At 47.6% G+C, this 25,381-nt stretch overlaps 1 protein-coding gene across 1 annotated transcript in view; it reads right to left on the bottom strand.

Annotated features, from left to right (window-relative positions):
* NOS1 (nitric oxide synthase 1) overlaps nt 1-25,381 on the bottom strand; it is an 86,148-nt gene that overhangs the window by 34,367 nt on the left and 26,400 nt on the right. Inside the window, exons 3-10 of the mRNA XM_060029297.1 lie at nt 17,249-17,377; nt 15,741-15,886; nt 14,380-14,542; nt 13,279-13,370; nt 10,183-10,324; nt 7,436-7,575; nt 5,042-5,216; nt 1,810-1,911 (exon numbers count right to left, since the gene is read on the bottom strand). Coding sequence (XP_059885280.1) covers nt 1,810-1,911; nt 5,042-5,216; nt 7,436-7,575; nt 10,183-10,324; nt 13,279-13,370; nt 14,380-14,542; nt 15,741-15,886; nt 17,249-17,377 — 1,089 coding nt within the window. The remainder of the gene's footprint in view (nt 1-1,809; nt 1,912-5,041; nt 5,217-7,435; nt 7,576-10,182; nt 10,325-13,278; nt 13,371-14,379; nt 14,543-15,740; nt 15,887-17,248; nt 17,378-25,381) is intronic.

The following is a 25,381-nucleotide window of genomic DNA, read 5'->3' as shown; positions in this document are numbered from 1 at the left end:
GAGGAAAGAGCAGCTGGGGTATTTTGGGACTCCCCTGCCCATAGAGCAGTGTTTCCCAAAGGCTGGTCCTGGAGATGATTCTAGGCAGGTGATTCTCTGCATTGTTCTTTCAATCCTGATTAGACCCGGGAGAAACACCTCTCTTGCCAATCTTCCTCTGTCCTTCCTCCTTCTCTCTCTTTTTTTTTTTTAATGAGAGCGGAAGCTCAGGCAACTAGAATCCAACAACTTTGTGTTGTTTCCCTGTGTGTATTTGTTTATATATTTATTTAAATTTACAATTCTCTTCTATTTATGGCAAATGGTACTGGCTCTCCATTTATGATGGTGACACAAAATCCTCTTAAAATAAACAATTTTAAGTAATAAGGATGAGTTTATTAAAATGAAAACAAGTCAATCACAGCAGAGCTGGGTGGACTGAATGTCCGCGTAACCCAGCTGCAGGGCCCGTTGTAGTCGGCTGGCTTGGATTCTCACCTTGCCCAGGCAGTGTCTTCCCTTTCTGCCCACAAAACTCTGTCCCTTTCCTGCACTTTTCTTTTCCAATCATTCATCTCACTCACACCTCTGCTGCCTCTGGCTCGCCAATCTTCGTACCAGTCCACCAAAGCCCTCCTTCATTTTCAACAATTCCTAAAACTTCACGCCTCCAAGGTAGAGAGGGAAGGGAGGGGGCCTCCTTCTCCCTCATCCCATCTCAACTGGTCTCTTCCCTGGGATATACATTCCCCAGTATACCCAGTCTCCCTATTCCTGACATGGGGACCTATGGTTTATATTCATGTCTATACATGATTTGATATGTTCATTCTACTGCCTGTGGAGGCCTCCCATGTATGTCTATGAGGGTCTAGCTTCCCAAACCATCACCCTCAGAGGACAGAGCTGGTCTCTGCTACAGAGAGTGACCTCTATTCTGTGGGCCTCCTGGTTTGCCCAGGAGAATCCCAGATTATGTCTTTGTACTGTTACAATGATTAGTGGTGCCCCCCATTTGCTCTCAAAAGTGTCATGGTTTAGCCGATAATTTTTAAAGCTATCACACTGTATGTAATAGCATTTATCACGGAGCCACATGCATTGGGGCACCTATGCTTCTGATGCTGATGATGAGTATCTGTTTCTGTTGGGTGAAAGGCTGAATATGCCTAAGAAGTGGCAAGACACAGATGACGCTTGCCATTTCTTTTTTTTTTTTTTTTTTGGCCACGCCACGCGTCCTGCAGGATTTTAGTTTCCCTACCAGGGATGGAACCCATGCCCCCTGCGGTGGAAGTGTGGGGTCTTAACCACTGGACCACCAGGGAAGTCCCAGATGTTTGTCATTTCAATTCTAAAAAATCATAAGCAGGGCCTCTCTGGTGGCGCAGTGGTTGAGAGTCCGCCTGCCGATGCAGGGGACATGGGTTTGTGCCCCGGTCTGGGAGGATCCCGCGTGCCGCGGAGCGGCTGGGCCCGTGAGCCATGGCCGCTGAGCCTGCACATCCGGAGCCTGTGCTCCGCAACGGGAGAGGCCACAACAGTGAGAGGCCCGTGTACCGCAAAAAAAAAAATAAAAAATAAAAAAAGAAATCATAAGCAACAAGTCACAAAACCCCTATCTTTTTGCCTCTTTCTCAAATGGTCCCCACCCAAGATGCATCATGGGGAGAAAGGCATGCATGATGGGAAGTACACCTCACTGGTAGGCAGATCCCTGCAAGGATGGTTCCTGGAAGCTGAGCTCTTGACCTTCTGCCCCGAGACTCTGAAACGTTTTAGTTCCCCTTTGAGGCTTGGCAGCCAGGAGGTGTGCCCTGGCGCTACCTGGAAGCTGTACAGCACTGCGATGTTGATCTCCACCAGCGCCTGGTCCTTCCACAGGGAGGATGTCTTCCTCATGTCCAAGTTCATCTTCTTGGCCACTTCCTGAAAGGGGAAGGAAACACAGACTCATAGGCTGGGGCACCTCTGGATTTCAGACTAAAGAGGGACAGGGCTAGTGTCACCAATGAAATTCTTAATTAATTCATCAACTCATATGCAGACTAATTCACTTACTCAAATTTTTTTTTTTTATTGAGGACCCACTGGTAACATCAAGAGACTAGAGGGACTTGGCTGGCCCTTTTATTATTGAGCTTACCTTCTAGTGGGGGAGAGAAATAGTTAATATTGTGATGAGTGCTAATTCCTAGGAAGAAAATAAGGTGAGGAAATGGGATAAAGAGGGATATGGGGGCAGGATGAATTGAACCAGGATAGTCAGGGAAGGACCACTGCAGAGGTGGCATACAGGTGAGTCCCAAATGATGAGAAGGAGCAAGACATTTGTAAATCTTGGGAGGGAATGTTCTATGCAGAGAGAACAGCATATGCAAAGACCCTGGGGTGGGATCAGGCTTGCGCTGAGGTACAGAAAGAAGGTCAGTGTATTTGGAGGGTAGGGAGCCAGGGGGAGTTGGTGAGAGAGAGATGCAGGACTGGTTACGCTAGATGTGCTAAGGAGTGAGGATTTTATTCCAAATATGATGAGGAGGGTCTTTGGGGGACTTTAAGGAGAGATGTGGGTCTGGGAGTGACATGAGCTGCTTTCTAGTAGGAAAAGCTCTCCACCCATCCTGTTCCACCTCCAGAGTGGTTACTGCCTGGAATCTAGATCATGGGTATTTTGAGTTCATGGGGATGCCTGCCTACTCCACTTGACAGATGAGGAAACTGAGGCTCAGAGAGCTGCAGAGACTTGCTCACAGGCCACAGAGCCAGTTGGCCTCGGGGCTGGAGCCCAGGGAGATGCCTAACGCCCAAGACCTGGGAGCGGCTCCCCAGCCAGAAGATTCCTTTGGCAAAACTACTTGGAGAAAAAACTCCTGACATTTAGGTTACAGCTCCAGATAAGCTGATGTCAGGAGTAGGGAAGACCCAATAGCACATCCATTAATTAGAGCCTGGCTTCTCACTTCCTCTGTCAATTCTAGTCACTTGTGGGAACCTAGGTCTCATTATGGGGTTAGAATGTGACAATTTCTCAAGTTTGGGTAAATCGCTTCCCAGCCCCAGATGTCAACATTTGTACATAATGGCAGTTAGAACTGGAAGGCTGGGGTGGGAGCGTGTCTCATTTAAGTTACCCAGTGACTACTCTTTGCAACTGAAATGTAAGCAGGGATCACGAAAGCAGACATTAATTTACTCTTTTGAGGCTGAGGTGTTAGGGTCTGTTTGGGGTCTTTTAGCGATGATACAAACACAGAGAGTAAGAAATTCACTGCTTTACACAAATACATATAAAACTTGAGTTATTTTATAAAAGAAGAGAGTGTGTACAGCCAGTCATGCTGCTATTGTTACTTCTACAGCATTATTTTGGTTAAAAGAATAGAAATTAGTTGCAAGAAAGTGCAAAAATATATATATATGACTTTAAAAATTCCCAAATATTACTTGAGCCACATTTCTGGAAATTGCCTGGAAATGTTTTTTCCTTTCCTGCCAGGAGTTTGTATAAATCAGTGGCTTCCCAGTAGAATCTTCTGGGGAGCTTTGAAAATTACTGGTGCCTGGGCTCCACCCTGGAGCACTTTCATCCAAATTCTGGGGAGTGGGACCCCAGCATAATAAAACTCCCTAGGTAATTCCAGTGTGTGGCGAGGCTGAGGACCCCTGGTTCTGTTTTCCAGGCCAGCACCCATGGAATTTTTAAAAATTGAGATAAAATTGACATATAACATTATGTGTATTTCAGGTGTGAGAGATATTGGTTTGATACATTTATATATTGCAATATGATTACCGCTGTCGGGTTAGTTAACACCTTCATCCAATCGCATAATTATCATTTCTTTTTTTGTGGTGAGAACAATTAAGATCTAGTCTCTTAGCAACTCTGAAATTTATAACAGTATCACTGTTGAGCATAATCACTATACTGTGCATTAAATCTCCAGGAATTATTTATCTGCTAGTTGCAGGTTTGTACACTTCCACAACATCTCCCCCAGTTCTCCTGCCCCGCCTCCCCAGCCCCTGGTAATCACCACTCTACTCTCTGTTTTGGGGAGTTTGGCTTTTTTTAGATTCCACATATACGTGAGATCACGTAGTATTTGTCTTTCTCTGTCTGATTTATCTCACTTAGCATAATGCCCTTAAGGTCCACCCAGGTGAACACCCATGGATTTTAACAGTATAAACCTAATGCTTGTTTCCGAGTTCGAATTTTGCCCTGTGCTTTATTTATTGTGTGACGTAGGCTCAGCATTTAACTTCTGTTTCTCAGTGTCCTCTTTTGAAACAAGGCCAATCACAGCAGACTGTGGTTCCAGACAACATTTGCTGACAAAACCACAGCAATCCTGACGCTTTCACCAAAGTGGAGCTCCAGGGAGCAGTCCGCCTCAGCACTCTTTTGTAGATCAGGATGACTCAGCCCTGGAGAGAATCAGAACCTCCACCCAGAAATGTACATGGTGGGGAATCACTGTCAAGCCTTGTTTTTTAAGAAAAGAGACCAAAAATGTCCCATGTTCATGGGTCGTTCTCAAAACCTTCTAACAAGGCTTGACACTGACAGGCAGTGCAGTGGAATGCGTATGAACTCGGATCATAAAGCCAGACTGCCGGCGGGGTTGGGGGGGGGGAGAAAAAAAAGCCAGACTGGGTTCACATCCCAGCTCTGCCACTCCCTAGCTGTATGATCTTGAGCTCGTCCTCATTTTAACCCTCCCAAAGGCCTCAGTTTCCTCATCTGTGAAAGGGGAATTATCACACCTGGATGTTGTGGTAAGGATTAAATGAGCACCTAATACACGCAAAGTGCTTGGAGTGCTGCCGAGCACATAGTACACGTACTCTTCTCTTTTTTTGTTTTTTTTGTAGTACACATACTCTTAATGCCATGCAAGGCTTCAGAAAGGCCAGGGGGCATCCCCAGAATTGCAGATTCTGTTTTAACCTCTTCTAGTTTCCAAGCCCCAAAGCTCAGTTGTGGGACAGGACAGCTGAGCCCATCCCCTTTGCCTTCTGCTTCTGCATCATGACGACCAAGAAGGGACTTCACCTCCAGGATGTTGTATCGGGAGCTGTCACAGTAGTCGCGGACGCCAATCTCTGTGCCCATGTACCAGCCGCTGAAGGGACAGGCGCTGAACTCCAGGCCGCCGATCTCCAGGAGCATGTTTGACACAGCGGGGAGGCCGTACCACTTCAGCCCAAGGTCCTTGAACCACTCCAACCTGCAGAGAGCAACACAGCCCAGCTCACCATGGGGCAGGAGCCTCATGGGAAGACACACAGGCGGGATATCCTTAGTCTGGGGATGCTGAAATGCCAGTGAGTGACTGGGACTTACTATACCAGAATCTAATTCCTGGGCTCATGTGAGACCTGTAGGATCACAGCTTCCACAGCTGGGGCCTGAGAATATGCACTTTAACATGTTTCCCAGGTGATTTGGATGGACATCCAGGCCTGGAAACCATTGCCTTGGGCTGCTGTTTATCTCCTAAACCCACCCTGAAGGTGAATCCAGGAGAAAGTGAGCATTGCTGAGTTCCTTCTGACCTCAGGACCTTTGCACGGCAGTTCCTTCCTTCTCTTTTCCTTCTGTGCCTGTTCAGCTCTTACCTACCTTTCCATTCTCAGCTAAAATGCTATTGACTCTGGGAAGCCTTCCCTTATGCCTGATCTGGGTTGGGTCAGGAAGCTTTATGCCTCTAGGTACCATAAAATTTATTTTGCAGCACTTTATTGGAATTAAGTGGTTATTTGGGTAACTGATCTCCTCCTTGAGACTGAAAGCACCATGGAGGCCCGGACCAAGTCACCTACAAAACTCAGCACAATGCCTGGCCCAGACTGGGAATAATGAATAGTATCGAATGAGTGAATGAATGAATGAAGGCCAAGTTTCACCAGGGAGACTGGGTAAGTTTCCAGATATTGGGCAGTGTCAGGAGCCTCAGGACACTTGCTCCCTTTCTAGGGCCTGGACTAGGGTGAGGCAAGTAAGGCACTAGCCTTGGGTGCAAAATTTAAGGAGGCACCAACAAACCCAGGGATCAATATCAATATTATTAATTTATTTACACAATATTCCAAATTAATTCAATGTTTTTTTAAAAAAAATCAAAATTAATGCAAAAAAAATCCATGACAAACAAAGTATCAAAACTTTAAATAGGGCTTCCCTGGTGGCGCAGTGGTTGGGAGTCCGCTTGCCAATGCAAGGGACACGGGTTCGTGCCCCGGTCCGGGAAGATCCCACATGCCGCGGAGCGGCTGGCCCGTGAGCCATGGCTGCTGAGCCTGTGCGTCCATAGCCTGTGCTCCGCAACGGAAGAGGCCACAGCAGTGAGAGGCCCGCATATCGCAAAAATAACCCCACAAAAATAAAAACTTTAAATAAAGACAAGCTTCCACCTTGCCCTAACTCGCCTCACTTGTTTCACCCTAATTTCAGCCCTAACCTGGTCTTTGTTTAAAGTTTTGATAGATTTAAAAAGTTAATTTTTATTTTAAAAAATATTACATTAAAATACTATTTATCTTGATGATTGATTTTTTTTTTTTTTTTTGGTGCTTCCCCCATCAATTTTGCCCCTGAGGCCAGGGTCTTACTGTGGAGTTTCTTTACTCTCGAAAAGTGTAAATTCTATTTGTGCTGCTGGCCACAGCCCTCACAGCCCCATCCTGGCCCCAAATTGCTTTTGACCTTGAGTTGCGTCAGGTCACATAGAGTTTTAAATGGCTCCCTCTATTTAAAATTTGTGCCCACAACGACACAGGAGGGGCTTCTGCTCTTTCAGCCCTTAGGGTTGGAAAAAGGGCAGGTCCAGGTTGATGGCTTAGGAGTGGGGTAAGGAGGGAGATTTTTTTTTTTTAATTGAAGTATAGTTGATGTACAATATTATATAAGTTACAGGTGTACAATATAGTGATTCACAATTTTTAAAGGTTATACTCCATTTATAGTTATTATAAAATACTGGTTATCTTCCCTATGTTTTACTATATCTCCTTGAGGTTTATTTATTTTATACATAATAGTTTGTACCTCTTAGTCCCCTACCCCTATATTGCCCCTCTCCCCTCTGGAAACCACTAGTTTATTCTCTATACCTGTGAGTCTGCTTCTTTTTTGTTATATTCACTAGTTTGTTGTATTTTTTAGAGTCTGCATATGAGTGATATCATACAGTATTTGTCTTTCTCTATCTGACTTATAAGGAGGGAGATTTTGATTCAGAAAAGATGGTGGTCCCTAGGCTGGTGAAGGAGGAATTATTGATGTTGAGGGAGCGCACCTTGCCCTGGCCCGTGATGAGGGTAGGAACCAAGACCCCCTTTCAGCCTCCGTCTGGGCTGCAGAGAGAGCCGGGGGTGCAGGGTTGGGTAGAGAGGGGCACTGGGTAAATCCAACCACCCTCACCCAGCCCATGCCAGTCCCTCTTACTTGGGGTGCCTGATGGGCACTTCCAGCACCAGCTCTGGAGGAATCTGGAAGAGCTCAGGGTCATTGCCGTTGGCCTGGAGCAGGAGTGGCAGGACATCGAAGCGGCTCCTTGGGGGTTTCCAGCCCTGCTGGATGCAGATCTGCAACCAGACCCGCCAGGTCAGGCCACCATGCCCCAGACCCTCCAGACACAATAGCAATGGGGGGAGGGGCAGAGGTGCCAGTGCAAGCCTGCCAGCAGCCCCCCTGGAGGCTCTGGGTCACGGCCACCTTCTTTATGAAGCTCTCCCTGCCATCATCACGTAACTAGTATAACTGTCTGTGGTCCCACGGGACAGAAAGCAAACGTGTCCTCCAGCCCCTCACTTGGTTATGTTTTCCAGGTCTTCCCTGCCAACTGGGAACTCCGGGAGCAAGGGCTGAACTGACTCGTGCATCTGTGGTGCCCTCGCACAGGGTTGGGCACGCCTACGCACTTGCTCCGGAAGTGTTTGCATCCGGTGCCTAAGACATGAAGAAAATCTACCAGATTTGATGAGGGCAGATGTCTCAGAATGACCACATAAAATGCATCTGTTAGAGCAGCTATCCTATCGAAATATAAAGCGAGCCACATAGTAATTTAAAATTTTCTAGCAGCCACATTTTAAAAATTAAAAAAAAAACAAACCCAGAGCAAAACCCAGTGAAAATAATTTAAGTAATATATCATTTACAAAAGTTTTAATTTCAATAATATTTAATTAAATTAAATAATTATGGGGCTTCCCTGGTGGCGCAGTGGTTGAGAGTCCGCCTGCTGATGCAGGGGACACGGGTTCGTGCCCCGATCCGGGAAGATCCCACGTGCCGCGGAGCGGCTGGGCCCGTGAGCCATGGCCGCTGAGCCTGCGCGTCCGGAGCCTGTGCTCCACAACGGGAGAGGCCACAGCAGTGAGAGGCCCGCGTACCGCAAAAAAAAAAAAAAAAAAATTAAATAATTATGAATTATAGCACGATATTAATTATAGTAATAGTAATTAATTATAGTAACAGTAATTTATTAATACTGTGCTAAAGCATTACTGTATCAAATATTAATATCATTATGTATTAATATATTATTATATATGGCATATATATAATATATATGGCATATATTAATATATTAATGGTAATAATATTAATATATTAATAGTATATTTGACATTAAAATTAAATATGTAATTCATTTATTAATCCAATAAAATATAAAAATTTATAATATATAACCTAATTAAACACCAACTGTTTAATAATAAATTATTAAATAAATTATTAAAATTAATATATTTAAAGATGTTTAACATAAAATTAACTATACTTATTAATACAATAAATGTATTAATTTATTAACAAATAGAAATAGATTAGCCCGATATTATCCACAATATTATTTTTCAATAGGTAATCAAGATACAAATTACTAATGAGATCTTTTCCACTCTTTTTTTGTTCTCTGTCTCTGAGACCGTGTTATTTACACTTAGGGCATGTCTCAGTTTGGACTCGCCACATTTCAAGTGGTCACTAGCTACATGCAGCCAGTGGCTGCCGTACTGGGTGAGGGGTTTTGAAAGTTACAATTCTGTGGTTATGTTTGGGGTGACTCTTTCTGCTGAGTTAGTAGACAGAGGAAGCACAGAAGCGTGGGTTTAGAACATGTTGTGTCAGTGAGGTTTCTGGAGACAGAAGGAGAGGGAGAGGCCATGGTGTTTCTGTTCCGGTGGCCACAAGGACAAGGTCAGCCAAGTATACAGTTAGAGGTCAGCCAAGTGGAGCAGAGAGTCTGGCTGAGGCTAGAAGACACAGGTCTGACTCCTGGTCGCCCTGGTTATAGTCCCCTCCCCAGGATAATAATATTTTAGTAAGAAAAGCCACTTGCAAATGAAGTCAGCAGCCATGAGGGTGTGCGGTAGCCCTTGGCCTAAGCAGCTCCCTCGTGGGGTGGAGTTTGAGGGGGGTTTGAGGAAAGAACGAAGATAAAGCAGAATGGCGGCTGAGTGGGTGACAAATAAAGGAGGTACCAGGTCTGTGTGTGTGAGATATTCCAGGCGTGGGCTCTGCCTATTATGTCTCCTGTGGGCATAGCTGGCAGAAGCTTCCAGGCCTTACCTGTGCTATCTGTCCACATCACCACCTGGAAGGAGCCCTGGATGGGGAGAAGGTGGTATTCGTGTTCCTAGTGGCTTTTATGAACTGACTTGGGCTGCCAGCAACCGTGGTGATACTGGAGAGTCCAGTCTGTCCAGAGAGGGGTTGGGTAGGTAGAAATGTTGTACAAGGAAATGAATGAATGAATGAAGGGTATGAGTCTGACATATTACCCAACTCAGAAAAGATGATGCCAGACATGGCTTCCACATGTCAGTTCCTCTCCTCCCAGGGGAAGGCAGGAGATTGGAACTGTACTTCTAGCTTTTCTTCTGCTCCTTTAGTGGCCTTGGATAATGTGTTTGGCCTTGGTGAGACTCAGTCTACTCATCTGTGAAATGGGGCAATAGTTCCCATCATGAGGGTCGGGCAAGGTAATGGCCTGAAAATGACCAAATGACCAGCTGTAGCAGAACCAGCAGGACTAGAGGCAAACAGAGCAGGAGCTCTGGAGGTGAGTAAGCTGTACCTCACCGACCACTCTCCCTACAATAATATTAAACTAAGAAAAGTCTGTGGATAAAGACAGTTTGGGAGGATGAGAGACCAGCTGGGGGAGGACTGGGGGCACGCACCTCTGTGAGCTCCACGCTGGCTGGATCCCCCAGGATGGAGCCATCAGGCTGCTTGTAGCCAGCATAGCGGATGAGCTGGGAGTTCCAGACTCGAAAGTCATGCTTGCCGTCGGTCCTCTGGGGAAATATGGTGATGGCAGATCTGTGGCGGAGAGAGGGGGACGTTTGGCACCAGGGCTGGGCTTGCACCTTGGGGACATACTGGAAAAAGTGTCGCCCAGGCCAATGAGTGCATAAGGCTCAGGGCCCACGGTGCAGCTGTTGGAAGGGGAGGGACCTTGCTCTGTCTCTCCACTGGACCGCTGGGTGAGGAAGGGTGGAGGATAGGAGGCCTGGTGTCAGCTCACTGAAGGAAAGAGAATGCTTCTCTAACTGGAGACTTTCAAACAATCTTGACTTGCACCAGTTTTCCAGAAAGTTCTTTTGCAGCAGGTAATCCTCAGGGAAAAAACCATCAGATCCTGTTTCCTTTTAAGAGCTCACCACTGATTCCCAGTTTTAGTCTTTCTTTTACCACCATCATTATTTATTGCCCCATTTGCTCACCCCCTGTACCACAGCAAAGTCTACAGACGTACGATGAATAAGAAATCAACTTCCATTTGTACTCATATTTCTTTACTTTGAAAGAAAACTGAAGATCACCCCTGGCCTTGCCCACCTAGACAGGCAACCGTGACCGTGTACTGTTATTAAATTGTAGAAAGATGTGGTTGCCTACGGAAGGCACCTCACTGGAGCCCTGCTCCCTTTCTGTTAAAAGGGAAATCAGGGCTTCTCTGGTGGCACAGTGGTTGAGAGTCCGCTTGCCAATGCAGGGGACACGGGTTCGTGCCCCAGTCCGGGAAGATCCCACGTGCCGCCGAGTGGCTGGGCCCGTGAGCCATGGCCGCTGACCCTGCGCGTCAGGAGCCTGTGCTCCGCAACGGGAGAGGCCACAACAGTGAGAGGCCCGTGTACCGAAGGAAAAAAAAAAACAAAAAAGGGAAATCGGCGTTTTGGAGAGGTGTTATAATGATGCCTTATCCTCTTTGGTACCATCAGAAGGATTGGAACAAATGGAAAGGAGAGTAATTTTTTCACGAAGTGGTTTGATATTATCTCCTTCCAGGAGCTCCTGTTACCTGGACCCATCAGTTCCATCCACGGACCAAATCCTAGGCTATGGAAACCACATCCTGGCTTGTGTCAACACGGGGATGACATCATAGGTCCAACCCAAAGCTCACAGATCTGCTCCCATTCACATCCTGCCCCTGGAATCCTGCCCTGCTGCTCCCTTGGTTGGAGTCTGTTTCTGCTGTCATGTACCCAATTTCAAGGCCAGATTCAAATTTGCTTTCTCCACACAGCATCCCCTGTCTTATCTAGTTCCCAGGGCCTCCCTTTGAGCGCATTTAGGTTATACTGTCTGCACAAGACAATATTGCATTTAATGCTGCAGGGAGTGGTGTGTCACACCTCGGGGTGAGTCTAGGACCCAGGCTGAAGGCGGAAGTCATATAGAGCCAAAGATGCTCTTAAACATCTCTTAGCGAAGGTGCCATGTTGGAGATGAACACAGACTGAGTAAAATTGTGAGCATTTCCCTCCAGCATTAAACCACACGGCTGTTTCTCTGGTTGAGCAGCAGATAAAGCCTGTTTGTGTTTGTTTATATATATTTAAAAAGTGTGTTTAGAAACTCGGGTGGGATGCTTACTCTGTGTGTGGGAATGAGCCCAATGGAAGACATGGAACAGGTTTACACCTCCCATCTCCCAATCCTGCTAAGCATAATGTCGCAAAATGGCAAGTCTACTGCCCTGTACTGTTTGAATTACATCTCTCTCCCTCCCTTCATCTCCCTTGTCCACCTTCCTCCTTTATGCTTAGATAGTTTCTATACATGGTATACATTCTCTTATGGCCTCTCATCGTGTCCAGATGTGTAGTTTCAAACTTGTAAAAAAAAAAAAATTAGTCAAACATTTCATCAATAGAATATCTCATTTAGACCCCCTCCCCCAATACAGAATTGAAAAAAGTAAAGGTGCACTGCCTACCCTTTGGCGATCCGCGCCCCATATTACCCCATCACAGCACCATTTGAAAACTACCAAAATAACCCATAAACTCCTTGAGGCCAAGACCTTGACGGGGCCCTCCTTTAATGTTAGGATATGCAGGAGGGCTCTTTATCGTTTTCTGAGGGGTGAGGTCTTTTAGGAAAAAGATCTGAATACTAATTTCCCAAGCAGGCCCTGGGCTTAAATTACAGGGTCTTTTCCTATTGGTGGGCTCAGCTGGCAAACACCATTTCCTTCTCAAGGAAGAGACTTGTCCAAGAAAGCCCATGCTTAATGCCAATAGGTCACTTTGGGGATGAGCTCAGTGTAGCCTGAGGGCTTGTGGGAATATCCCTGCAGTGGTCCTCCATGGCCCCAAGATGGGGCTGGTCCTCAGCTGCTGGGAACAGATGCAGGGGCAGGACTGAGGGAGTAGGATTAACAACTGTCACCGCCTGCCTGCGGGGGCCCCAGCTGTTCCCTTCTAGCTGCTCCTCTCCCAGCTGAGACTTGCCAGTGTGGAAGCCAGCAGCTCACATTGGCGCCTTCCTGCCTTGGCCTGTATCCTGTGGCTTTGTTCTTCACGGGGGGCAAGAGGAGTCCCAGGTGCGGCTCAGCTTGGTGGAACCAGAAACGGTGGTCCCCACGGCAGCGGGAAGAGAAATTGCCTTTTAAACCCAGGGAGCCTCAGAGGCGGCTCCAGGCAACAGAGCAGGAGCTGGTAAAAGCAGGTCACCACCGGCAATGGGATTTTCCTATTCCTGGGAATCTGAAACATCCCTTCCTGTTTCCTCCGCTGGGTGATACCGAACTGTGGAATAAACATGATTCTGGTCGCTGTAGTCTCGCAAACCACATGGGAATCTGTTTCTCCCGGAAGAGAAGGCACATGCTGGTTAGAACGAGGATGCCAGGCTACCTCTCTCGGCTTGACACCTGTCCCCGGGAAAAGAGGGGGAGCATTTCCTTCACAGGGGGGTGAATGCCAGACCCAAGGGTCAACAATGGGGATACATCGGACTCCGCTCCCCTAAGCGGGTCAGCTCACCTGAGGTTCCCTTTGTTGGTAGCATACTTGATATGGTTACAGATGTAGTTGAACATCCCGTGAGCCGTGGTACAGTCGCGGGCATCGAACACCTGCAAGGAGTATATCGTGGGAGCGATCACCTCCTCCTTCCCCATTCATCACCCCCAGGGCAGCCCTCCCAATGGAGGAGCGCCCAGAGCCCACCCTGGCTTCTGCGCCCCTGGAGTAGTGAGCATCTCATTACTGAGCCCCGGGCTGGGTTTTATCTTTTTTTTCTACCCTAATAACTATGGCCAATCAAACCAGGAAAAATCCCCTAAAAGTAGGCATGGAGTGTAAGCGAATGTAGGAAGGAGATGCTGAGCAAAGGAGGGACTTTAAATGGGCTGCCTGTATCTCCTATGAGGTTCCTAGAGATTAGGGACTTAAACATAAAACAACCAGGGGCTTCCCTGGTGGCGCAGTGGTTGAGAGTCCGCCTGCCGATGCAGGGGACACGGGTTCGTGCCCCGGTCCGGGAAGATCCCACATGCCGCGGAGCGGCTGGGCCCGTGAGCCATGGCCGCTGAGACTGCGCCTCCGGAGCCTGTGCTCCGCAACGGGAGAGGCCACAACAGTGAGAGGCCCGCGTACCACAAAAAATATATAAAAAATAAAAAAAAAATAAAACAACCACAAAAAAACCAGACACCCCACCCCCACGCCCCCCACCCCAAGATTGATAACTAATCTACTTCCAAAATGAAACTATTCCCTAGAGGAAAAGAAATCACACCAGGGGACGCAGAATCTAATGCTTTTAGGGAGTAGGCAGATAATGGAAATAAGGCAAGAGAGGAGGTATAAGACAAAAGGGGCAAGTGGGGTCTGCAGTAAACTGGAGAGTATAAGCCCTACCTAGAGACATCAGATTCAATTTTTAAAAAAGATTGTTTGGGCTAAATAAGATATAAGCCAGATACAGTCATGATCTGAGAATTTGGGATCCCATGGTCACCATCTGAGAGTTCACCACAGCCACCAAGTGCCCTTGCTAGGAGCTGACCCTTTTCAAAGCTCATTCCTCCCCCGGCAACCCCGCCAAAGAGCTCTTCCTAGTATCTGAGCCTGACTGCTCACCTGCAGCTTGGACCACTGGATCCGGCCGACGCAGCGGGAGGCATTCCTCCAGGCGTGCTTGGCCCCGTAGATGAGCTCTGTGTCCTTGAGCTGGTAGGTGCTGGTGGTTTCGATCTCTTTGCTCACCTCTTCCAGCCTCTCCATATGAGCTTTGGAGCCGAATCTGAGGGAAGAGAAAAGAGACATGGGAGCATCACCCTCTCTACTAAATTAGAGGTTGGTGGAAGGAGTGAGCTATTACAGGAGGCCAGAAGCCACAGAGTCTGGACTGATATCTGGACACAACAGTTTCAACATAAAGCAGAGACTGGCAAACTCAAACACCTACAAAGGCCCGGCAGTGTACATAGGACTGAACCGGCTGGATGGGGACTGCAGCAAACAGGTGAGCCTACGCCTGGTCCAAAGGGGGCAGCCCCAACTCTGCTCTAGCCTGCTGTTGTCTGATAGGAATGGGGGCCTGGTACTGCCAGATTTTCTTTCAAGAGAAACTGGAAATCTGATTTTTAAAGGCAACTCTTCTAATTTTTAAATGGTGGCAATAAACTGAATTTTAGAAAGTTAAAAAGTTCTTATGAAAAGGTTCAGGCTTACAAAAAGGTATAGAGGATAATGTAATGGATACCCATGTCCCAAGCCTAAGAGATGATAAATAAATAAGAAAATATATTATAGTTCCTTGGGGACTACTCTGCACCGTAGCCTACTTTCTTTCCAGGAGTGCCTGCTGTTTTGAATGTGGCATTTAGCATTCTCATGCTTTTGTTTATATTTTTGCCACTTGTGTATCTATCCCCTCAATCACGTATAGTATTTTTCTGCATGTTTAGAAAGTTTATGTAAATGGGGCTGTCCTGAACGTATCCTTCTACAGCCTGTCCTTTTCTTCCTTTGCTCAAAGTTATTTAGGAGCTTCATTTCCATGAACATGCAGAGTTTTAACCTGTTCATGTTTACAGCTGTATAGTATTCCATTACAGAAAATGCCACAGTTTACTTACACATTCTCCTATCAATGGAGTTGAGATTGTTTCCAGTTGGCTCTTTAATTGTTTTTCCTATTCTAACAATGTTTCAGTGAACATTCTTATGCAGGCCTTCTTGTGAACAAGTGTGAGAGTTTCTTTAGGGAATATACCCAGGCGTGGAATTGCTTGAAAAATTTCAAATTTAAGCAACACTTTGCAGGCTAAACAAAAACACTTCTAGGGGCCAGATCTGGCCCTTGGGCCACCAGTTTTTGACCTCTGTGCATGGCAGGCAGAGGCCTTATGCTCAGGTCTTGGTTCAACTGTCTGCACATTTGGACCTGAAGTCTTCGTACCCAGTACCCGGTCTTCCCAGTGTAGACATGAACTTGCCTTTTAATTGATGAGAAGTACTGATCAATAAACTCTTTGGCAAGAGGGAAGAGCTGTTCTTTTGTGCGGACGTCTTCAGGCCTTCGTATTTGCTGAGAAGGAAGCATGATGGACCCCATACAGATGTGCTCAGTGCATCCCGTTCCCTGGAAGGAAAAGAGACTTGGGCTATTGCTTCATTTCACCCAATGTGGCACGTGTAGGGTTGGGGACCTGGATCTGACATTCATGGTGGGGCTTCCCCGGCTTTAATTCCCAACGCGGATTTCTCACATACCAGCTTCTAATCACTGTTGGACCTGGTTATCAGCCCAGGTAAGGAAAGGGCAAGCATCACTTTAAGGTCCTGAATGTGTTTGCTCCACTTAACTGGGGGGAGAGGGGCTTTGTGACTGTCATTCCCTGGGAAGCAGAACCATTGGTGCTGAATCCCCCAATATGTTTTGATCCCATGTTGATCAAGAAGGAGCTAGTAGAGTGATTATAGTAACTTGTTAGAATGTGTCTGTGGGATGTTAATTGCAGAACATAGCCCTAATTCTTCCCCTCCCTGTATTCACAGCCTTTGCTATGTGACTTTACAGCAATTCTCATCAAGAGGTAAAGCCTCTTCCCTCTCCTTTTGAATCTCTTCCCTCTCCTTTTGAATCAATCTCCTTTTGAATCTCCTTTTGAATATTGGCTTGTTTGGGCCAATAGAATATGGCAGAAGTGACACTGTGCCCATTCTGAGTCCCGACCTCAAGAGATCTTACACATTTCTGCTCATTCTCTCAGGACACTGCAAACAGCAATGTGAAGGAGACCAAGCTAGCTTGCTGGAAGATGAGAGGCCGCATGGAGCAGAGCTGAGTTATCCCAGCCAGGGCCATCCTAGACCAGCCTGCCGAGAGCTGACCCCTCAGATGATTGCAGAAGCATGAGATCAGCAGAACCACACAGTCCATCTGTAGGCTTTTGGAAAATAATAAGTGGTGGTTGTTTTAGGTCACTAATTTTGGGGGAAGTTTGTTACACTCCGATAGCTAACTGATACAACATTCCTCCAAGAGGCCCATTTTCCAGAACAATGTAAAACAACAGATTGGTTGATTGACTGAAAAATATATAAAATTTAGAGGACAGACTGAAAACCAAGAAGGGTTTGTCCAAAACTCCATCAGTGGTCGGACTGGGTGAGAGAAAAAGAATGTACTTAGAACCAGCAACTCCCCTTTTGAGTACAAGGGGACACAAATAAAAAGCATTTGCACAAGTAAGTATCCACCAGTGGTTCTCAAATGGGGGTGAATTTCCCACCCAGGGGACATCTGGTAATGTCTGAAGACATATTTGGTTGTCACAACTTGGTGAGGGGGGAGTACTGGCATCTGGCTGGCACAGGTCAGGGGTGATGCTCAACATCTTATAATGCACAGGTTGGTCCCCACGGTAAGAATTACCCAGTCCCATGTGTGGATATCACTGGGGTTGAGAAACCCTGGTCTCCCCCTCGCTGGGGTACTCACCAACGTGCTCTTAAGGTGGAGGGTGTCAGAGAGAACCACATCGGTCTCCCAGTTCTTGACCTTGAGGAAACGAGGGCACTTGGAGGGGCTGCCATTCTTTATGGGAGACTGTTTTCCCGAGGCGGGGGGCTGGAGGAGAGAATAAAGATGAGATATTATGCATTTGAGGGCACTGGAAGATTGTTTCCATTGGGATGGGGAGAGGTGATGCTCTTCCTGGAATCTGTCGCCAGTCACCAACTGTCCGTGACTCTCTGGGATGGACACGTACAAGGTAGCTGAGAACTTGGTCCCTCTACCTGTGCTGAAGGAGGCACCGTGGAAGAATGGTTCAGGTTCTGTTCTGGGGAGAGGGGTCAGGAACTCAAAGGTGGTCTCTCTGGAGTCTAGCACGGGGTCTGGCACATTAGCAGGGACTTAATGAAAGTTTGTGGAATGAATAAGTGACTGAAAGAACACTGTCAGTGTCTTCAAATGATGACAGCCCTCAGGGCGGAGGAATCAAACCTGAGGCTGGGTCAAGTTACTTGGATTTCTGGGCCTTCCTGCCATAGCCTGAACTCACCATTCCGGGCAAGTACTGGGAAAACAAAAAGTTTATGTGAGAAAGGTTTGAAGCATAGAATACTTTCCCCCGATTTCAGATTTCTGCTTTTCAAAAAGGCCAAACATGTCCCTGCCTCAGGCCTTTGCACTTACTGTTCTCTCCATCTTTTTTTTTTTTTTTTTTGCGGTACGCGGGCCTCTCACCGCTGCGGCCTCTCCCGTCGCAGAGCACAGGCTCCGGACGCGCAGGCTCAGCGGCCACGGCTCACGGACCCAGCCGCTCCGCGGCATGTGGGATCCTCCCGGACCGGGGCACGAACCCGTGTCCCCTGCATCGGCAGGCGGACTCCCAACCACTGCGCCACCAGGGAAGCCCCTGTTCTCTCCATCTTGAATGTCTTCAGTGCTCCATTTATCTTCACCTCTGTAAGCAAACTGTCCAGTAGGTGAGCGGGGATAAGCCTGGGCTGACAAATGTTGGCCCATCCATTATGAACTTCATCGATAAGGATCATATTCTGTCTTGGGTTTCTGAGTGGTTGTCTACCTGCCTGGGCAGAGGTGTGCTCGTGCATCAGACAAGCATCAGCAGCTCTAAGGGACAGGCAGCAGGCACACCCTGGTGCAATGGCCGAGCAACGGAGGGGAGAAGATGAGACAATGTTGCGTCACTCAGGCCAAAGAGTAGAGCAGTGGGCAGTGACCTTGAGGCAGGGCATTCACACATTCAAATTGTATTTACTGAGCCCCTTCTATGTGCTAGACACCGTTAGGCATTGGGGACACTGAGGTGAACAAGGCAGTCAGGATCCTTGTCCTTCTGGAGCATCGTTTTGGGAGAAGCAGAGGTAAATAATAAGTAAACTAATATGTGGATGATACAATTTCAGGTGGTGATAAGAATATAATATAGAGGGAGGTAATGGTGACAAAGTGGAGGGGAAAGAGGCAAGTGCAAAGACCCTGAGGTAGGGATGAGTTTGCTCAGTTCAAAGGACCAGCAAGGAGGCCAGTGTGGCTGGAGTGATTGAGTGAGGATGAGTACAAGGAGATGAAGTCAGAAAGGAGGCAGGGTCCACGGCTCATCAGCCTGGAGGTGCTCAGGCTGGCAGGGAGCTGTGAATTAGGATTAAATCAGGTTAAGCCTAGGACAGAAATCACAGGGAACTCTGAAGGACAACTACTGAAAACCAGCATTCAATGTGCACTTGCTATGTTCCAAGCAACATCATCCCCATTTTACAGATGAGGAAACTGAGGCACAGAGAGGTTAACTAAGTTGTCTAAGACCACAGAGCTAGTAAGCTGGAGCCAGGAGTCAAAGCCTGGCAGTCTGGCCTTTGAAACCATGCCCTGAACTGTTCGACTATCCTGCCTCTTGACGATCACGCACAACTCACTCATTCATTCATTCAACACGTGTTTATTGAATATCTCCTATGTGCCAGGCAAGTCAGTAAGGGCCAGGGCTACAGTGACAAACATACAGATGGGATCTGTGCCCTCACGGAGTTCACAGTCCAATGGGGATGGGGATTTAATGAACCACTATAACTGACTGAACTGGGTGTCATAACACGGGACGTTGGCAGCGGGTAGGGGGCTGCGGAAGCACACAGAAGAGGCGCCTGACCCAGAGTATTTGACTTCTAAGTCAAGACCCAAAGGATAAGTAGGTGTTCACCAGACAAAGAAGTGGGAGCACAGTCTTGCTGGCAGAGAAGTGAGAGGCATGGCCACCTTTCCGGCCGAGGAAGAGGAGCTCTGTGCTGAAGCGTCCATGCTGCCATGTTGGAGTTTGGGGAACAGGAGGCAGGTGACAGCATGTCACTGTTAGAGATCATGCCAGAACAGTGCAGGGAGCCATGGCAGAGAACAACGGGAAGGTACTGTGACTCAGGACCTTCCACACCTCCCTGCTCTGGCCAGACCCAGTCATCCCCAGTGGCTCCCATCTCAGTGTTGGGCACCACCACCCATCCACCACCTGTGCATATGCCACAGGGAGGAGCTTCCTGGACATCATCCTCTTTATCTCCCACCCCCCCATCCATCCCCGACTCCCATCCATTTTAGCCTTCTAAGTAACTCTAGAATCCATTTGGTCCCCTTTCTCTCCATCTGCTGGCCAGCACCCTGTCCAAGCCTCCATCATCTTTCATTGGGGTGATTGCAACATTCTCCTAGATGGTAGCCATTCCTCATCACTATTGGTATCATTGTTCTGCTACTAGTAAAACTCGTAGTCCTGTTACAACGACTACTGCTATAAGCGTTACTGCTGTAGTGCCACCCCGGGAGCAGGAGAATGATGTCAATGAGCTCCCTAACAGGGAACAGGCAGATTCCCTACCTGCCCTTCTATCCTGCTAAACTCTTAAGCTATTTTACTCATGTCCCCACGTGAAGCCACGCCCAAACTCCACTTCCTTGGAAGGCCCGTCCAGACAACCTAAACTTCTTTACTTCGGATTCTATTTCCACTCCTGCGTCTTCCAGTAGATGTCCAGGTGATGGAGGGCACCTCTGGGCAGGCCTTTGCGGTGACAAACTCCTCTGATTGTGCCGATGACCTGCATCCTTGAGAAAATAAAGTCCTACCTTTCCCGCGTGGGAGGCACCCCAGCCGTCCTCCCTAGGCAAGGGCGTCACTTAGCCCGTTTAGAAACTCTCTCTCTTAACACCCTGGAGGTTGAGGGGCAGCTGGAATCCCACAGTGGGGATAACAGACATGGTGTTGGTGGTGGGGTCGGGCCCAGGACCCGTGGAGGTGACAGGAGGGCAGGAGGGTGGGGAGCCTGACAAGGAGGGAGGAAGAGAGGGGTGGGGTGTGGCCGGTGGGCAGGCAGCCATCATTGGCAGGGTGGAGGGAGTGAGATAACAGGCAGTAAAAGAGGCCACGTGCTGAGGGTCCAGATGTGCGAGGGGTGGTCATTACGAGACAAGTAACGGGGGGCTCAGGCGCGAGGTGTGCCATCCCGCACCCCAGGCTGTGTGAACTGCCCACTTGAAACCAGGCATTAGGAGGCCTCTGGCAGGGCTGCTGTACTTGGGCTTTGATGTTTTAATTAGCCAGCAGTAGTATTAGATGACGCAGGAGGGGACAAATGGGGAGATTAATATAGCAGTCAGGGGTCTGCATGGGGGATGCAAATGACTTTTCTGAGTGGGGACCTAAGCTAAAAATTCAGATTAGTGGCCCTTGTGGGTTGTTAAGCTGGGGATGGGGCACAAGTGGACTTTGGGCTGCGGCTGTGTGTTTGTTTCTGGATTTGTGTCTGGGGTAGACAATGGAAGCTTTTCAGATCGCGGGAGACACTGACTCGATTTCAGTGGGTTCTATGGGAGGGCTCCTCCATGCCTGTTCCTAAATTTGCAAAGGAGGCTCTGAGCTCCTGGGCATTTCAAAGGCTTTGTCAACACCTCTTTGCTTGGGGAGCCTGCAGAGAGGCCCTGAGGAAATGGAAGGAAATGATCTCGCAACCCAAGAGGAGACAGCAGGTGAGGTCATGTCAGCCTGGGGCCCTGAGCCAGGAATTCAGCTTGTAGGAGCCCCGGCACCCTCATTCCTTGTCCCTTTCCTTCCCTCCCTGCGTTCTCTCTTTCAACAAATACACACTGAATACGTACTATGTGCCAGGGACTTGTGTCCTAGGCCCTACAGTGATCCCCATTCTCTTGGGAGAAGCATCTTCTAGCTGCATGCTCTGAAGCAGGGGTTTGCAAACTGTGGCCCCATGGGCCAAATTTGGTCTACCATCTAATTTGGTACAGCCCATGGACTAAGGATGGTTTTCCCACTTTAAACTTGTTGAATAAAAAAGTCAAAAGAAGGATAATGCGCCATGACAGGTGAAAGTTACATGAAGTTTGAATTTCAGTGTCTGTGAATAAAGTTTTATTGGCACACAGCCAACCTTGTTTGTTTCCATATTGTCTATGGTTGCTTTTGCAATACAAGGGCAGAGTGGGGAAGTTGTGATGGAGACTAAGATGGGATGGCCCACAAAGCCAAAAATATGTCCTATCCTCTCCTTTACAGAAAAAGTTTGCAGACTCCTGATTTGAAGGATTAAATTCCAGTGGCTGAAAGCTAACCTATCTTACTTATGTCTCCATCCACTTAAACATTGCTGAGTCAGAGATCACTCCTGATCATTCTCTAAAACAGCGTCCCATCCTTGTTACTCTCTGCCCCTTTATCATGCTTTATTTTTATTCATAGCACTTATCACTGCCTGTAGTTTATGAGTGTATATGTATTTGCACATGAATGTACGTAGTTATATCTCTTTATCTTATATAGATTTACATATATCTTTATAGATGTTTAGATATAGATACAGTTTTTTGCCTACTCACCATCCACTTTGCTCTTTTGCCAGTCTCTAGACCGGTGCCCAGCACACACTACGTGTTCAACAACATGTTCATTTGAGGTCTGCTATGGACCGAATTGTATCCTCTCGAATTCATATGTTGAAACTCTAATTCCCAGTGTGACATATTTGGAGATAGGGCTTTTAGAAGGTACTTAAGGTTAAATGAGGTTATAAGGGCAGGACCCCAATCTGATAGGATTAGTGGTCTCATAAGAAGAGGAAGAGAGATCGCGCGCTCTCTCTTTCCCTGTGTGCACAGGCTGTGTAAGGTGGCCGTCTGCAAGCCAGGAAGAGAGCCCTCACCAAATGCGACCATGCTGGCACCACCCTCCAGAACTGTGAGAAACAACTTTCTGTTGTTTACGCGGCTGAATCTGTGGCTGTTGTTTTGGCAGCTTGAGCTATTTAATATAAGGTCTAAATGCATTTCAAATTGTAAAGCAATTATTCTCCAATAAAGATGTTTAAATAAATAAATAAATGCAGTTCAAAACTGTGGAGTTCCTTAAATGCTAAGCCAAAGACTTTGGCCTTGATTTAGTAGACAGTGGAGAAGCTGCCTTATGGAGAGGGTGGCATTATCGAAGCTGAATTTTAGGAAGTATGTGACTGCTGGGACTACAGGAGGGAGAGGGTGAAGGCTCAGAGACCCAGGAGGGGGCTGCTGCACCAGTGCAGGGGAGGGGCCTGGAGGGTGGAAAATACAGCTGCAGGAGCAGACGACAGGAAGGCAGGAGATGGGAGCTGGGGTGCCAGAAGCCGGACAAGAGCCTTGTAGCATGAGAGGATGGGAGGGAAAAGAACGAAGTCAACAATGACTTGGAGGCTTCCGGTCTAGGTAAGTGGGAGGATGCGAGCCTTTTAGCAGACGTCGGGAAGTAAGGAGTGGAAGTGGGGGGAACGTGGAGGGAGGATTTAGAGGCAGGAAGATAGATGCTAGACATCAGAATCTGGCAGATCTAGAAACAGAGGCCAGGCACCCTGCCCTCCTCCGATTGTGGGCTGTCACAGCCAGGAGGCTCACAGTGAAACTGGGACATATTAGGAACTGTTAGGAGTTGAACTGTGTTCTCCCAATTCATACCTTGATGCCCTAACCCCAGGACCTCAAAATGTGACCTTATTTGGAGTCTTTAAAGAGGAAATTAAGTTAAAATGAGGTCATTAAGGTGGCCTTAATCCAATATGACTGGTGACCTTACAAAAAGGGGAAATTAGGAGGCAGACACGTATACAGGGAGAACGCCATGTGAACACGAAGACCGTCATCTACAAGCCAAGGACAGGGGCCTGGAGCAGCTCCTTCCCTCACAGCCCTCAGAAGGAACTAACCCCGTAGCCACCTTGATCTCAGACTTTTGGTTTCCAGATTCTGAGCTAATAAATTCCTGTTGTTTAAGCCACCCAGTTTCTGGTGCTTCCTCCTGAAAACAGCTCTGGGAAACGAATCTAGGAGCTGAGGCCCAAACCTGTACAAAGCAAGTAAGTTCTCATTCTTTCACTGTTGGTGTCAGCGCCAGCTCCTCCCTCGTAGGCCTTCAGCGACTTGCCCTGCTTGGCTTGCTGTAAAATGAGGGCAGCACGCTGGGGCTGAGCCGGGCAGCGGGCCATCCAAACCAGGGCCTGGATACCACACACCATGCTGCAGCCCCTTAGCTGCAGCGCCAGGCGGCACTGTTCCAATCTGTGGGTACCACCCCTCAGAGCAGCAGGTATAACCCAGTTGGGAGCTGTGGCAGCTCAGTTTCTGGAACCACGGGCCCGCAAACCAGCAAGTACACACCCACCCGTGCAATTAAAAAATTGCTACTTATAAAACTTAACCAACAGCGTTAAGTACCTTGGAGTATAATTTCCCTGTAGTGTATTCAAAGCATGATTTCTAAAGTGATTCATTCTTTATAATAACTCCACAGAAGCTTGAAATGGCTTATTCTTTCCCCACTCTCTCTCTTTCCCCCTGATTCAATGGTCCGTGTTCCATAGTCTGTGGAGGATGATTACAGAAGGGGGTGCTTGGGAGTCAGACTCGTCACGGTTTGGGTTCACAGACAAGGGCCTCTGGAGGTGAGGTTTTTTTTTTGACCCTGCAGGGCTGCATGTGGGATCTTAGTTCCCCGACCAGGGATTGAACCCGCACCTCCTGCAGTGGAATCACGGAGTCCTAACCATTGGACCGCCAGGGAAGTCCCAAGGGGTTTTGAAGTTAGCTTGTTGTTGCTTTCTCCAAATGAGGTGATGCTTGTAGTCACAATGATCTCACAAGATGATCAGAATATTAGACAACTTTAAACTTGGTCCCATTGCCAGACCAGAATGTACACTATGAATTAATTTTGAGAAACCCTGTAATTATCTTGTGGCCCATCCCTATTCTATTGCATTGTACTGTGTGTGTTTATTAAAAGCATTAACTTGCTAAATGTAAATATTTAAAATGCACAACAAGCTTGGTGATCATGTTTTGGACTTTTTACCTCTTAAACATCCTGGGACCCTCAGAAAATAGAAGTGGGGTGGGGCCCTGTGGACTTCCGAGAATCTCCATGTGAAGGTGGCTTTGGCAGCTCATATCCATTTGTAAATAGAGGAGGAAAAAATGACTCTGACCCAACTCGGCCTATCTGGGGAAAGAATCTGAATGTGGTTTGATGCCATAAATGAGCATACAGATTGGAGTCACTGATTTCCTGAGCTAGAATGTCATTGTCCTACACGGACAACACTCAAACAGCTTGCATTGAATATATTCACTATTAAAACAAACAGTTAACAAAATACGTGCAGGGTTTCCCTGGTGGCGCAGTGGTTGGGAATCCACCTGCCAACGCAGGGGACACGGGTTCGAGCCCTGGTCCAGGAAGATCCCGCATGCTGTGGAGCAAGTAAGCCCGGGCACCACAACTACTGAGCCTGCGCTCTAGAGCTTTCAAGTCACAACTACTGAAGCCCGCGTGCCTAGAGCCCGTGCTCCGCAACAAGAGAAGCCACTGCAAGGAGAAGCCCACTCACCGCAATGAAGAGTAGCCCCCGCTCACCGCAACTAGGGAAAGCCTGCGTGCAGCAACGAAGACCCAAAGCAGCCAAAAATAAATAAATAAATTTATTTTTTTAAAAAATGTGGAAATTCCAGCAGGGCTGAACCCGAACACCCATCAATATAGGCCCCACTTCCTGGTTCCACCCTGGCTCAGACCACCTACCT

Source organism: Delphinus delphis, chromosome 13 (genome assembly GCF_949987515.2).
Source record: "Delphinus delphis chromosome 13, mDelDel1.2, whole genome shotgun sequence".
Taxonomy (NCBI): Eukaryota; Metazoa; Chordata; class Mammalia; order Artiodactyla; family Delphinidae; genus Delphinus; species Delphinus delphis.
This window is presented reverse-complemented; position numbering and strand designations above follow the sequence as displayed.